Source organism: Marasmius oreades, chromosome 5, assembly GCF_018924745.1.
Source record: "Marasmius oreades isolate 03SP1 chromosome 5, whole genome shotgun sequence".
NCBI lineage: Eukaryota > Fungi > Basidiomycota > Agaricomycetes > Agaricales > Marasmiaceae > Marasmius > Marasmius oreades.
Genome location: NC_057327.1, coordinates 1,084,213 through 1,098,594, shown reverse-complemented (window position 1 = coordinate 1,098,594; position 14,382 = coordinate 1,084,213). Strand labels below are relative to the sequence as shown.

The 14,382-nt window shown below is 45.4% G+C and overlaps 2 protein-coding genes across 3 annotated transcripts; one reads left to right on the top strand and one right to left on the bottom strand.

Moving 5' to 3' along the window:
• Nucleotides 1-11,906: 11,906 nt before the first annotated feature.
• E1B28_008396 (uncharacterized protein) lies at nt 11,907-12,272 on the top strand (the record flags this gene model as incomplete). Its single annotated transcript, XM_043153196.1, has 2 exons — nt 11,907-12,003; nt 12,070-12,272. The coding sequence occupies 2 exons, from the start codon at nt 11,907-11,909 to the stop codon at nt 12,270-12,272; spliced, it is 300 nt and encodes a 99-aa protein (XP_043008480.1).
• A 236-nt stretch (nt 12,273-12,508) lies between these two features.
• E1B28_008395 (uncharacterized protein) lies at nt 12,509-14,197 on the bottom strand. Of its 2 annotated transcripts, none has more exons than XM_043153194.1 (6): nt 13,900-14,197; nt 13,771-13,844; nt 13,621-13,717; nt 13,001-13,551; nt 12,851-12,939; nt 12,509-12,799 (listed from the first exon to the last, which is right to left on the bottom strand). In XM_043153194.1, exons 1-6 carry the CDS (start codon nt 14,167-14,169, stop codon nt 12,642-12,644), a joined length of 1,239 nt encoding a protein of 412 aa, XP_043008478.1. In that variant the 5' UTR covers nt 14,170-14,197; the 3' UTR covers nt 12,509-12,641. The 2 variants fall into 2 exon arrangements, with proteins under 2 accessions (XP_043008478.1, XP_043008479.1); XM_043153195.1 differs by having other exon boundaries at nt 12,536-12,799; nt 13,621-13,709; nt 13,900-14,172.
• Nucleotides 14,198-14,382: the final 185 nt, after the last annotated feature.

The window sequence follows — 14,382 nt, the reverse complement described above, 5'->3', positions numbered from 1 at the left end:
ATACAAACGAACGAACGAGACTGGAGTTTTTCTTTTAGCTTCGTTTCTTATACCCTTCGTTACGACCATGATTTTTTATTCACGAATTTCACTATATGATAGAGCAGCTTTGGAGCAGCTACACAACGTGTCCGCCAGTAACTTGGCGGCTACACATGACTCCGGCTACTGTCCGCCACTGGTGACTTGCTCAACACTGGGCGCAGCCTGGAAAGAAGGCAGCTCGAGGGGTCGTGGCAGCATCGGCGTTAATCTATTCATTCTGTACTTACCACCTTAGTTTATTTATTTATTTTTCAATCATGATCAAGAAATCATACTAGACATTTCTCTTTTCATTCTCGTAACTTAGTTGCTCTTGGTCGAAGTTACAGATTACTACGGATCAATTGAGATATAGGGGATGGAAGTCTGGGAGAAAAGAAAAGGAAGACATTCATCCTCTTGAGGTCATATCCAATCCATGATTATGTCTGCATCATCCACTGTTTCGCCATCCTCAACATATTCATCAACATCAGGCTCCACCTCACCTATCATACCACCCATGCCATTCTCCTTCACTTGTTAAGGACGTGCGGAATGACTCGGAACTGAACGGAACCGAAGGGAGAAACGATAAGATAAGATATAAGATATGTACTGAAGGATATACTAAAAGAGGAGTGATCTAAGATGAAGAGAGGAAAGAAACAGAGTTGATCGGAGTGTGTCGGAGAGCTACGAGGAGAGTGAAGGAGGTTGAAGAGAATGACGGAGTCTTGACAGTAGCCGAAGTTATTGGACAACGGCTTCCTGAGTCGAGCTGCCTTAGACCAGGTCACTGGGAAACCAGAGTCGAGTTTAATTCTAAAGAATGTAACTACTAAGTCGTACATCTTATATAGGATAGAATGTACAAGGTCCGAGACGGATCCAATAGTCAGATCCACATTTGGACCGCCGACTCCCAAGCCGATAGCCTAGGCTTTAATGGGTAGTATAGAGATTAAGGTAAGTGGAGTAAGTAAGAATAGAATGAAAGTGATTGTGACCAGTCGGTCCAGCATGGATGTAACAGTATCCCCCTCTTAAGGTTCTTGCCCTCAAGAACCTTTCCGAGACAGAAACCGAGAAATGAAATAATTCGTAAGTAGTTTGGAAATAAATGGAGCCCGAAGAGGCGTAAAATCGCAAGGTAAAAATGATCGAGTGATAGCCGATAGGCCAAAGCGAGACAAACATGAAAAAGTGATATAAGGCGTACCATGAAAATTTCGAAGTTCAATCTTCCTTGTCCTTCCTCCGCATCTTCTCTCAATTTACATCTTAGTTCATCATGTCCAACATCGTCCAGCCCCCTCCCCACCTCGCTGTACCCGTCCCCAAACCGACATTTACGTGCCAGCCTTTCAACAAGTCGAAGCCCGATCGGACGCCGAAGGTTTTTGACGAAGACGAGTTCGATCATGCTCGGCCGGATGCGATTCCGAGGAAGGAATGGGCTCGAAAAGTCGAAGAAGAACAAGAGAAGGTCAGGTCGTTCAACTTGGAGCTGGAGGAGGAGATGAAGCAGTGGAGGAAAGCGTGAAATGCGCATGAGGATGCTGAAGATGAGAGAGCGGAGGCCGTGGAGGCCGAATTGAAGGTATGGGAAGAGTCGGAGGCCGAAAGGCGCCGACAACTTGAAGCATGGTGGACAGAGGAACAGCGGAAAAGGGAAGAGGACGAGGCGAGGAGAAGGGAGAAAGGAAAAGGGAAGGACGTGAGTGTCGCCCCGAGTGGATCCGGCGAGAACGATGAAGAGGAGGAATCCAATGAAGGCGAAAAGGTAAGCCTAAATCTGACTTAAGTATTTCTTTCTTTCATTTTTTCTCACAGCTAATTTTCAAAAACGCTGATGATGCTTTCAAACAGGGGGAACTCCTCGGGTACCAGCAAGGTCGACGAGATGCCGAGGCATCTTTGAAGAGCCCCATCGTGGGTTACTTGAAACACGGCCATCCAGATCCGAAGGGGAAGGGAAAAGGCAAAGAAAGGGCCTATGTAGAGGCCGAAAATAGTAAGTGGTTTTCTCTGATAAAATCCTTGGGCACTAATCGGTTTTCTTTCCAGAATGCAAGCGATGCTCTGAACAAGAGATCCCTTGCCGAATTCCGGACGGACCGAGCAAGGCCAAAGCCTGCAAGGCATGCAACCTTAAGAAGGTTGGATGTTCGTTCGCAGGAGGAGGACGATCGGCCGTCAATATCGCCGACAATACAAGGCTGGAAGAGCTGATGGAGGAGATGATAGGAGAGCAGAAGCGGACAAATCAGCTCCTAACCGAGTTGATTGGTTGCTCTAAAAGTAAGTTTCTCTTTATTACTCCTTTCTTTTTGCTCACTATTGCAGAAGCTTCCAAGATTGCGATCCCCGAAGCGGAGGCCGGGCCTTCGAAACCAAAAAAGAGAAGAAGAATCATGAAATCGGTGGAAGTAGTAGTACCGAAGGAGAAGGATACCGAGGAAGAGCCGAAAGAAACCGGCAACGAAGGGGAGGATGAAGATATGGAAATGGGAGAGTGAGGGAATGTAAGCAGCCGAAGTCGGACCTGAATAGGTATAAATTGTAAATAGTATGGACCGAACCGGCCAATTGGGTCTTGTAATTGTAAAAAAAAAGTTTTTTTCTTGAATTTGAACAGAGTGAAATGAGTGAATAAGGATCATAAGGATCTGGAGGGACCCGGTCTATTAGGGTACTTAGCATGAAATTCCGTAATGATCTCCTCGGCCTGGAAATTATCGGCCGGGATCCAAGAGTATTCTTCGTCAGTACCTTCATATCCTAACCACCGTACATAGTACTGCAGCTTACATCGGAACCATCGGTCGATTTTGGAATCGAGTATCTCCGAGACCTCGTAATGATCTTCAGAGTCTTTGACGATAATGGGTCCGGGCGGGTCCTGGACACGATTAGGGATAGGATTAGGAAGGATAGATTCTAGTTGAGAGACGTGAAAGACGGGGTGAATAGAACGGAGTTCTTTTGGAAGCCGAAGAATATAAGCAACTGTGGATGGTTGAGCTATGATTTCAAAAGGACCGAGATACTTCTCCGAAAACTTCTTGGTCGGCCGAGTCGATTTGATGTTTTTGTCTGTCACCATGACTCGGTCTCCGACCTTCCATTCGGGATGCGGTATAAGCTTTTTGTCCTTCTGTTCCTTGTAGCGTTTCTGAGCTGCTGTTAACTCGTCACGGAGCATAGAATGTAATTCGTCAAGATCGACGACAAACTCACGGGCCCGTTTGGATGCGATATCGCGTTCTGGATGGACAGTGATGTTCGGATGATAACCCTTGTTGGCAAAGAAAGGAGAGATGCCGGTGGAAGCGTTCGAAGCATTGTTATACGTGAACTCTGCTAATGGAAGAAGTTCGTCCCAATTGTCCTGCTGATAATTGCAGTAGATTCGGATGTACTGTTCTAAAGTTTGGTTAGCATGTTCGGTCTGTCCGTCGGCCGAAGGGTGGTATCCGGAAGTGAAGTGAAGCTTCATATCCAGAGCGGTACCTAAGGAGCGCATGAATCGAGAGACGGATTCGGAACCGCAATCGGAAGTGACATGATTCGGAACCCCGTGTTTAGAGAAGACATGAATAATAAAGATGCGTGCGAGCTGTTCGGAAGTGATGGTAGTGTCGGTTGGAATGAAAATGGATTGTTTAGAGGCACGATCTATAATGACTAGGATGGAATTATAGCCATTAGAATTTGGGAGTTCTTCGATGAAGTCCATGGATATAGAATCCCACGGACGGGCCGGAACCGGTAGAGGCTGAAGCATACCGTATGGTCGATGTCTCGGAGACTTGTTCCTATTACAGATAACACAGGACTTAACGTAATCACGGACCAATTCACGGATCCATGGCCATGTGTACTGTCGGTGGATAGTCTCTAGGGTACGATTCTGACCGAAGTGTCCAGCTAGAATATGGTCATGAAAGATGTGGAGGACCCGGAGTTGGAGATCCTTAGCATCTGGAACGTAGATTCGTTCATCAAGACGAAGAAAACCAGACTCATCTAAAGACCAACGGGATTTCTCGGGATCCGTAGCGGACCGGAAATGTTCCCGAAGGGATTCGTCTTCTGACTGAGCTGTTCGGATGTCTTTGTGAAGTCGTTCAATGTCCATAATGACACTAGCGCGAAGGACGGGGCCTTCAAGGAAGGTAGCATGGAGGGAGGAGGAGAGTTGTTCTTGTGTAAAGACTGGATGGAAGTTATGAGGATTAAGACTGGCATAAGCGGTATCCCCCTCTTTAGGGTAGACGTCCCATCGTCTAGTAAGAGCGTCCGGTTTAGTTCCGAGACGTCCGGGACGGAAACGAATAACCATGTTAAAATGAGAGAGATATTCGGACCACCTAACTTGCCGACGGGTAAGAATCTTGGTAGAAGTGAAGTATTCCAAGTTCTTGTGATCTGTAACCACGTCGACCGGATCTCCGGAACCCTCCAAGTAATGTCGCCACCGTTTGAACGCTTCGAATATAGCAAGAAGCTCCTTGTTGTGGACGTCGTAGTTGAGTTCGGGAGGCGTGAAAGTGCATGAGTGGAAAGCAATAGGGTGAATCTCACCGTCCTCGGTCCGAAGGGAAAGGATTGCAGCTAATGCATAATCGGAAGCATGTCGGTTCGGAAAGTGATACTGTTTTCAGACCAGTCAATCAACGGATTGTAGCGGTTGAGCCAGTTGTATCCCAGAACTAAGTTGCAAGTAGAATCTAGGGAAGTGACGTAAAAGTCGATTAGAATGGTTTTGCCTGTAGAGAACTTCATCGGAAGCGAGGTGGATGACGTAATAATGGAGCCGATGGAACCGTCGAGTAATCGTAAAGATATAGGTGAAATAGGTATTGTATGTACTAGATTCTTTGTAACAAAGCCTTTATCAATAAAGCAATGGGAAGAACCGGAGTCCACTAGGGCCAAGAAATTATATGTATCGGAGGTAAGAGGAACCGTAAGCGAATTAGAAGAAGAGAGCGCAGCTGCGTTGAGTGTAACCTCAGGATAGACACAATCCGGTGCAGTGCAACTCCGAGCTTGTGTCGAGGCATCAGAGTTGCAGCCTAGTTTCCCGACTTCTCGTCGGACTTGGCCTTCTCCGGAGTAGAAGAAACTGTCGCTGCACGGGCTTTAGCATCCTTCGCAGTCTGATTAGTCTTCTTCTTTTGACAATCCTCAACTTTATGTTTACCCAACCCACAATAACTACACAACTCTTCCTTCAACTGTCGGGCTTTCTCGTCGGCGTTGAGTTTTCCATCCGTTCCTAACTTCTCCAAGAATGGGAGACGGGGAGCGGCGGAGGCCGAAGCGGAAGCGTTGGAAGTGGAAGAGTTCGAGGTCTGTCCTTTGCCTTTCGGTTTGGACTTGGATTGCAAAGAGGAAGAGGAGTTGTTGTTGGAAGTAGAGGTAGAGGAAGAGGGTTGTTTCGGAGTAGAATTGGAGTTGGAGTTGGAGTTGGACTGGCGATTAGCTCGGGATTTTTCGGCCTCGCGCTGCCAATAGCGAAGATCTATGGCTTTAGCAGCCGCTTTGAGAGGATGATACAACGCCGGCTTCCCGCCGGTGATGTTACTAACTCCGTCCTTTAGACGTTCAGGAAGACCTTTGTAAAAGGCATGCTGAAGAGCGGAGTCGCTATAACCAATTTTAGCTGTGATGTCGTTGAATTTAGTAATATACGGTGCGATTTTCTCGTTCGACCGCATAACCAAGTAATCCAACTTATCCGCCGCTTCTCCAGCAGCATCCACTTGACCAAAGTTAGTTTGGAGTTCTACTACCCAAGCTCTGTAACTAACCATCCAAGCCGGTGGATCCAGCTCGGAAAACTCGCTACCTAACAAATCAGGTTCAAAGTAATCGAGAGCTATACCACAGAGGAAGGAAAGTCCATAGTTGACTTTGGAAGTGGAGTCGACGAAGGATTCGGAGAAATAATTGAACTGGAGTTGTAGACCAGTGAGGAAGTTTTTGAGTTTGGTGGGGTCGGAGCCATTGAAGGTTTCGGGGACCTTCGGTTTGGCACCTTTCTTCGGTTTTGCTTTTTCGCGTAGCATTTGCTGAAGCAGAAGATTGTGAGTGGTGAGGTAGGTAGCATAAGCCGAAAAGAAACCCTCGGCTCCGCCGCCTTGTGGCGGACCATGACCACCACCTCCACCACCGCTAGGAGGACCACTGCCTCCTGAACCACCTCCTGAGCCACTGATCGGAGGATCCGACGGATCCTCCTCCGGGTCAGTACCATCGTCAAAAGAGTCATCCTCGTCGTCATCCGCTCTACCCTTGCCTTTATTCCTCCTCGGTGTCTCCGGAACCTCCTCGATATGCATTTCGGAGATGATCGGAGATTGTCGGGGGGTGCGTTGGTTGGAGCTGCGATTGCTGGAAGAGCGTCGGGGACGATTAACGGTACCTTGGAGTTTGCTCGGAGATAGTAAAGTATTGTATGGGTCGTTGGAATCAGAAGCATAAACGCTACTGACCCTTTGTGAAGAACTGGGAACTTGAAGATGGGATATACGAAGATGAGACCCGACATGGGTCGTAATCGGAGTAGGACGGGAAGGAAACATAGAATCGAAGATCTTGAACTGATCAGAGACGTCGTCCGGAGTGAACGACATTTTCGACTCAAGAAAAAGAATTAAACTACTGTTAAGGACGTGCAGAATGACTCGGAACTGAACGGAACCGAAGGGAGAAACGATAAGATAAGATATAAGATATGTACTGAAGGATATACTAAAAGAGGAGTGATCTAAGATGAAGAGAGGAAAGAAACAGAGTTGATCGGAGTGTGTCGGAGAGCTACGAGGAGAGTGAAGGAGGTTGAAGAGAATGACGGAGTCTTGACAGTAGCCGAAGTTATTGGACAACGGCTTCCTGAGTCGAGCTGCCTTAGACCAGGTCACTGGGAAACCAGAGTCGAGTTTAATTCTAAAGAATGTAACTACTAAGTCGTACATCTTATATAGGATAGAATGTACAAGGTCCGAGACGGATCCAATAGTCAGATCCGCATTTGGACCGCCGACTCCCAAGCCGATAGCCTAGGCTTTAATGGGTAGTATAGAGATTAAGGTAAGTGGAGTAAGTAAGAATAGAATGAAAGTGATTGTGACCAGTCGGTCCAGATTGGACCGACTCGGTCCGGCATGGATGTAACATTCACTATAATCAAGTGACAATATGATTCACAAATCCCAAAATTCGATATCTGACTTTTCAACAAAGCTTTTACAAGTCTTCGCTGAAGTTCGGTTCCAAGTTCAATATCCAAACTAGACAATAGCAATCCAAATTCAATATAAGTCCAAATTGACTTCAATATCCAGAGTTCAATTCCAAGACAATATGTCAATACCAAATTCAATTGCAATAATCTAATCTATCTTTTCCAAACACAGAACACCAACTTCAGTGAAGAGTGGGGCAAAGGTCAAATCTCGAGCGAATCCTAGTAGGTGAACTGCATCTCCACTTGTAGGTTGCTGGGGAAAATCCCTCTTTCCTGCCCTCCTTATATATGGTTTTTCTAATAAATAATATTAAAAGTCCAAAACGTGTATGAAACTGGTAAATAATAATGAAATCCCTTTCAGTCGAACAGAAACTCGCTTAATCGGGTATAATACAAGAGTTTTATGTGTAGAAGTGCCAAATAGAATATTAAACTGAATATCTGTTCCTTGTTTCCTGGTTGCGATGTGGGGACTTGACTTTGCCGAAGTACCTGACATATCCGCATTTTCCTGTTTTCCTAGGGAACGAGTCCCTGTTTCAGGTGTATCCATTCTTCATGTTCCTGTTCTATTCCTTTTTGGAGAAGATCTAGCCTCGATTCTAGGCCCTGTCTCCAAGGTTTCTCTCTTGAAATCAAATGCCATGTGCACTTCGCTGAAGTCCATGTTTCCTTGGTTTTCTGAGAAATCCCTATCCTTTCCGTTTTCCATTCGTGTGAATCAGATGTTCCTTCCTTTATCTTTGTTTGGATCCTATATCCGAGAATTCCATATATCCGAGCAGTCCAACCAGACTTCATTGAAGTTTCAATAAAGTGTATAATAAAATCCCTATGTTTGCTATGAGCATTCCAGGAGTAAGATGAGGCCTTCCAATAAAAGAACGAAGGTTTTTAAATGGCTGCTTCCCAAAGTTCGTACAGTTTTGTGAACTTCAGCGAAGTCTCTCATCTTTCCTAATTTTGTACAGTTTGTACGGATAAAGTCTCTTGTAGAGGCTCATGCTTTAACCAGAAGTGCGGGCTCACTCTAGTCCTATTAATCCTATAATTTATAACTCATAAGTGTTAAAATTGTACAAATATACATCTTTAAGGTCTTTTCTGATTTATATCGCGATACCGGCTAGAAAAGAGTTGAAGAGGGGATTATTGACCTGGATGGGGACATAATAAGTGTTCTGCTTGCAAGTCATTAATGCGACTTAGTTGACTATGCTACAAGGTTCTTTTTGCACTTTAAACAGTGCTATGGAGCGATATTTATCGTATTAAGAACTAGAGTGAGCCCGAATTGCTAGTTAAAGCTAGTGCCGCTAGTAGAATGTGCCGTAGGCGCAGCTAGACCAGTTAGAGAGAGCCGTAGATCGTGTCAGAAAACTGTATGACCGTTTGAAACCTGTAGAACACTATGAGCAGAGGACTTAAGCGGTAATTCACCGAGTTCTACTCTCTACATTCTGCTATGCACTGGCATATCAAGGGATTGTACTATTAGAGGACTTGTAGTCTTCACAAAACCGTTCGTAGCAGAACTTAACAGAGTCAAAAGACCTTCATACTAGGAGTACCTACTTCTACAGGGGATTTAGTTGACAAGGAATCGGACATAGGACCATGCAGACTAGGAGAAATTTGATATGACCGTAGATCGAGTCCCGATCTGAGGAAAAGACAAAAAGACATGATACAGATCCCAGATCACAGATAGAGTACCTTAGGAACCAGGCAGGAATGAACAACGGATCTCGGAGTCCGCGCTGTTCAGGTGCTACGGCGATTCGGAACTCTGGATCCATATGCTGGAACCACTTGGACACACAAAGTCCATATGATTTGATAACATCGAAATGCAGGATAAGGTCCGTAGGCAGGAAATACCATATGGTACGCCTATGTAGGTCCATTCTACATGCTGAAACAAGAATGAAGAACGGTCCAGGTTGGTCCGAAACATATGATTCGAATATGGAAAAGCTCCGTAGACAAGATTCTGCACATGTAGCAGTCCCTAGCGATAGGACTCTGCATGGATTTGTAGCTACGGTGCATTATTTTTAGAGATGAAACAAGTAGAGATAGGATTACAAAGCTAGCGTAGAAGTAGTATAAAAGCAGCTCATGTATCCGTAGGTAAAAAAAAGTACTACCCGTGCGTAGGAAAGTCCTGAGTGGGTTGCCTGTGAGTAACTGCTCTTGACACCAATAGAGAGATTTGCCCTGTCTTTGTGCAGTGAAATGATAAGATTTGATTTGAACTATACGAGACCGTCGAGGTCAAAACTAGAGAACTATCCATCCGTAGGCTGCCGAGGTCTTGATTACTGTTTCGTGATCCGCCGAGGGTCTTAGTGTTCGTGTCCGCCGAGGACTTAGTTTTCGTGTCCGTCGAGGGCAATAGTCTCCGATCGTTCGAATTAGTCTTACCAGAGATGAAATTCACAGTCCCACTTAGTCCACTGGACAATAAACAGAGCCCCTACAAACCCTAGAATCTCCATAGCTGTGGTGTTTTACACTTGCAGTTGCACATTGATTTCATAAGACCTTCATACAATACTGAGACTGTGATCTTGTGCGTAACCTTTGCCAAGCAGTCCACCCTTGCAATCTTTCCTGGTGTGTGGAGTTATTGATAGACTTTACATGGAGGTTTACTAGTTTTTGGGTTGATTTGGTGTTGGTGCTACTCCTGTAGCTCTGATATTAGGTTGACTCTTGAGTAGTATACTTCGCCCATTATCATTGAAGGCTCAGAGGTAGAGTCATAGAGTGTCATGGTCCATGGACTGACCTCCATGGACTGGGCATTTGACTTAGACAGGTTTTGTTTGTTCCAACCCATGTCTCTGTCATCGGGTAAATCTTGAGGCACTGGTTGGTGACGATATGAGTGTGTCCTTCAGCCTCGAAAAGCCAGCTGAGAGCTGCAGCCATTGTCGGAAAGAAAAGAACACCCCGAACGAATCAAAGGTAATTCAGATCTGACCAATAAAAAGTGTGAGTTTGAGGAGGCGTGGATGTTGTAATAATACGAGAGGGTTTCACACCACAAAGGTATGAATACTGTATGTCAATGTACAGTATAAAATAAAAGAAAACAACGAGCAAGAGTCCAGCGAGAGTCTAGAACAATAGTGAGTCAGAAGAATAGCAGCGACAACACACCTAGCGATATTGAACGGCAATCCACCCTTGGGATCCGTCAATTATCCTACTAGCGTGATCCAATCACTAATGAAGAGCCAGAAGTAAGTTTTTTTACTCCAAGGGGTTCTTACTACTTATATACTACAAATGGATGACTCGGAGTGACTTGAAATGACTCGTTTTGGTATGAGTCACAGTGACTAGAAAATAATACTCCTAATTAAGTAACTAACGGTTGCGATCCGAGGCAGTGTAAAAGGCAGTGTTTAGAATGGTTCCGAGTCCATGTTCAAGAAAGGAAATTTGTACATGAAAGGGAATGAGCTGCATTCAATGACCAACAAACTTTAAGCTTGACACCATCTTCATGTCAGAGCTTGTAGGAGTGAACGAAATCATGATCTAAGAGAGAATGACAAAAGCCGTGAGCTGGGTACAAATCAGTATGAAGTAATGTAGTGAATAGAATAAGGCTTACCTCACACAGACACATAAGGTGAAAGAGTGAGGAGTGAAGGCACATGAAAATGTAAATAAAGGTCCGAAAAAGCCACATGTGACAGAGTATCACCAACAGAGCTAAGTAACGTCTCCATAATCATCTGCATCTTGTCGGCTTGCTTTGTCCAGGGTTCGTTCTCATTGGGTTGGGTTGGGTCAGATCAGGTCAGGTCATGCCAGGTCAGCTCGCATCAGGTCAAATGGACCCATTCAAGGACTCAGGTTGGGTCAAAAACCTGACCCGACCTGGGTTAACCCATGGGTCAAGAAGGATTTTCCCACTTTTCTAGTTGAGCCCCCATATTGCTTTAACCTGTGTGGGACTTGCTTTTTTTTCTATAATTCTTTGCACCTTTTGGAAACTTCAAGAAATTAGTGTATTTACAACTATGTATTCTACATATTTTAATCAATAAGCTCATTGATCATGGAGACTTGAGAGCAAGCACAGATGATAGTGGTTATAGGGTCAGTTGTGACTGGGTCGGAAGTGGGACATGCAGCACATAACTTAGCCAAATTGGGGTCGACTTAGCATGTGAGCTACCGGCTTCAAAAGATTTAATATAGCAAGGTACCCATATTTATAAATAAAAAATATAATTTATTTTTTTTTGTGACCCATTGGGTTTTTCAGGTCGGACCACGTGGCTAACGGGCCTAACCCGGGTTGGTAAACAGGTTTACCAGGAACCCAGTCACTGGCCCAGGTCACCTTTTTGGGTCACAGGTCAGGTTCAACCTGGGTTGAACCTGGCCTAATGAGAACACTACTACCAAGGAAGACCAGACTTCATGTTGCAGAGTGTGATTAGGCTCAAGGTGTAAATGAGTCGGCAGTAAGAGCGGTCGCCTTCGGTATGAGGCAATAAGTTGATGGGAGTACTGGGGAGAGTCTGAACTACTGTGTAGCAGTGAAGCGGCGTCTTCAGCTTTCAGGTCGTCAAGAGCACTCCGGACATCATCCATGAATTCCTGGATCACTTTGGACAAAACAGTGGATATGTTTGAGTTGAGGCTGATGCACAGGACTGAGGCATGGAACCCCCACAAGTTGAAACAATGTGAGTTCTTGTTACTGTAACCCCCAAGTTCATGGCCATTGGCTATTGATATTGACCATTGACTAGGTCATCTGTCCCAACCAAACACTGAGTCTACACAAACTTTTGAAGATCATACTAATCACCTGACTCAGTTGATTAATCAACACCTACCGCAACTTGAAGATGACAATAACGACAATGACGCTGTACGGGACCTCAGCAATCTTTTTGACTTCACCAAACCATTCTGGGTCAACAAATGGGAGAACAATGCTCAAAGGTCTTGATGATGAGATGTTAGTATTTCAGTGGTTGGACATTGATGCAGAAGGTGATGACGACGACAATAACCCAGATACAGAGGACACTATATTCCAATAGAGACTGTAGTTACATGTAAATCCAGTAAATACTATGAGAGGAGGCCCAGCTTCCTGCAGAGTTCCAGGAATACTGTTTCCCTACATGAGATGACCGACCTTAGCTCAGTTGGAAGAGCACAAGACTGTAATTGGTTGTTAATCTGGTGTTCATCATCTTGGGGTCTCCTGTTTGAACCAGGCAGGTCGGATCGTTCTTTTTCTGCGCAGAGAAGCATAGAATACAGTGCTTTCAATAGAGTCCTATTTTACTTTTACATCTCGCGATCACTCCCATTAACTCGCCTTGCTTAGTTGCTGTCCCCAAAGAACATCAGGAGCATCTGTATTAATGTCTTCAACACTCCACTTTGGTCTTGGAGCAATGGTATAATCATCGTAATCGCCTGCGAGGAAACGGCGCATTGAGGACCAGGCGATCATCGCTGCATTGTCTGAGGGAGAAATAAGCAGTAGAGAAGTAGGCTAGGCAGAGTCGCACATACCTGTACATAAGGCAGGCGGTGGAAAGATCGGTACTACCGGTACATTCAAACCGACTTCTCGCTCAACTTCTTCTAAGCATGTCGCAAGTCTGGCGTGTGTATTTGTGTGTCAATGAATAGCAGGATGAACAATTGGGATGTACAACTGACCTCATCCTTAATAAGGCATTACTCGCAACCCCTCCGCTGACAACCAAATGTTTGACCTCAACTCCACGTTTCTGGCACCACCGAAACGCCAACTTCAATTTACCCTCCAAATGCTCGAATGCTGCTGTCTGAAACGCTCTCGCGATACCGAGTTTCTCTTCTTCTACCAAATTACCGACTCCTCCAATTCGGTCTAGATATCTCTCGACACTGGAGTGAAAACCTGAATACGAGAATGCAAGTTTTCCAGGCATAGGTCGGGGAAACGGTGTAAAATCTTCAGGAACACGGCTTTCACCCTGCGAAGCGCAAAACCTCTCCAAAGCGACGCCGGGTCCGACATCGTCCCATTTGAGTTCAAGCATCCTTGAGACCTTGTCAATTGTTCTTCCAATACTTTCATCTGGTGTCGTTGCGAGGATTGTGAACGAATCTTCGGAGGAGGCCAACAAAAGCAGAGTGTGTCCACCAGAGACGAGGAGTGTCAGGAACGGGAACGTTGGGATTGAGTCCGGAGGAGTTGTGAGAATGGGGGTAAGAGCGTGTGCTTGCTAGAAATGACTAGTGAGCTTTTTGCTCTATCGTCGACGAATCCAAATTGAATTTTTGGTTCGACGAACCATATGGTGAACACCAACAAGTGGTTTTCCTAAGGCAGCGGCCAGATTTTTGGCGGCGTTACATCCAACAGCGAGACAGCCAGGAATACCTGGACCTCTTGTCAAACGTTTGGAACCGTATCAGAGCAATTAGGATATCATCAAACACACCGAGTGAAGGCAACTCCGTCTACATCGTTCACGTTCATATGGGCTTCTTCCAGAGCACGTTTCACAGCGACTGGCTGGAGAAGTGGGTGAGTGAGGTAAGTACCACCACGAATCAAAAAAGAATCAGACCATATTTCTCTGGTGTGCCAGTATGGCTACCGCTGGATGTATCCCACCCCAACTTTCGTGCAACTGGTGCTGTCTAATCCTGACATTGGAGAGAATCTTCCGGTTTGAATCGACTACGGCTGCGCATGTGTCGTCGGCAGAGGACTCGAGGGCAAGAACAGTGAAGGGCTTTGAAGGTACGCTGCTGAGTTTTCTGCAGAGAACAAAAGGTCGTGTACGAGATATCAAAGCTAGCTTTGAACCCAGAAATTTTGGCTTTGGCGATAACATCCAAGATGGATGCTTGAACGTGTGAAAGTCCAAAGATTTAGATAACTACTGTAGCGATTGTCCCTCGAGCCCTTCGTATAATAGGTAGATCTAGAATCCTATGAGGCCCCATTCCCGACCAAAACTGAAACACCGTCGTCAATGGATATGCCATAACGTTCAGCCCGATGAGGTTGAGCTTTGTTCACAAAGACATTTCCTTCAAGTTCTTAC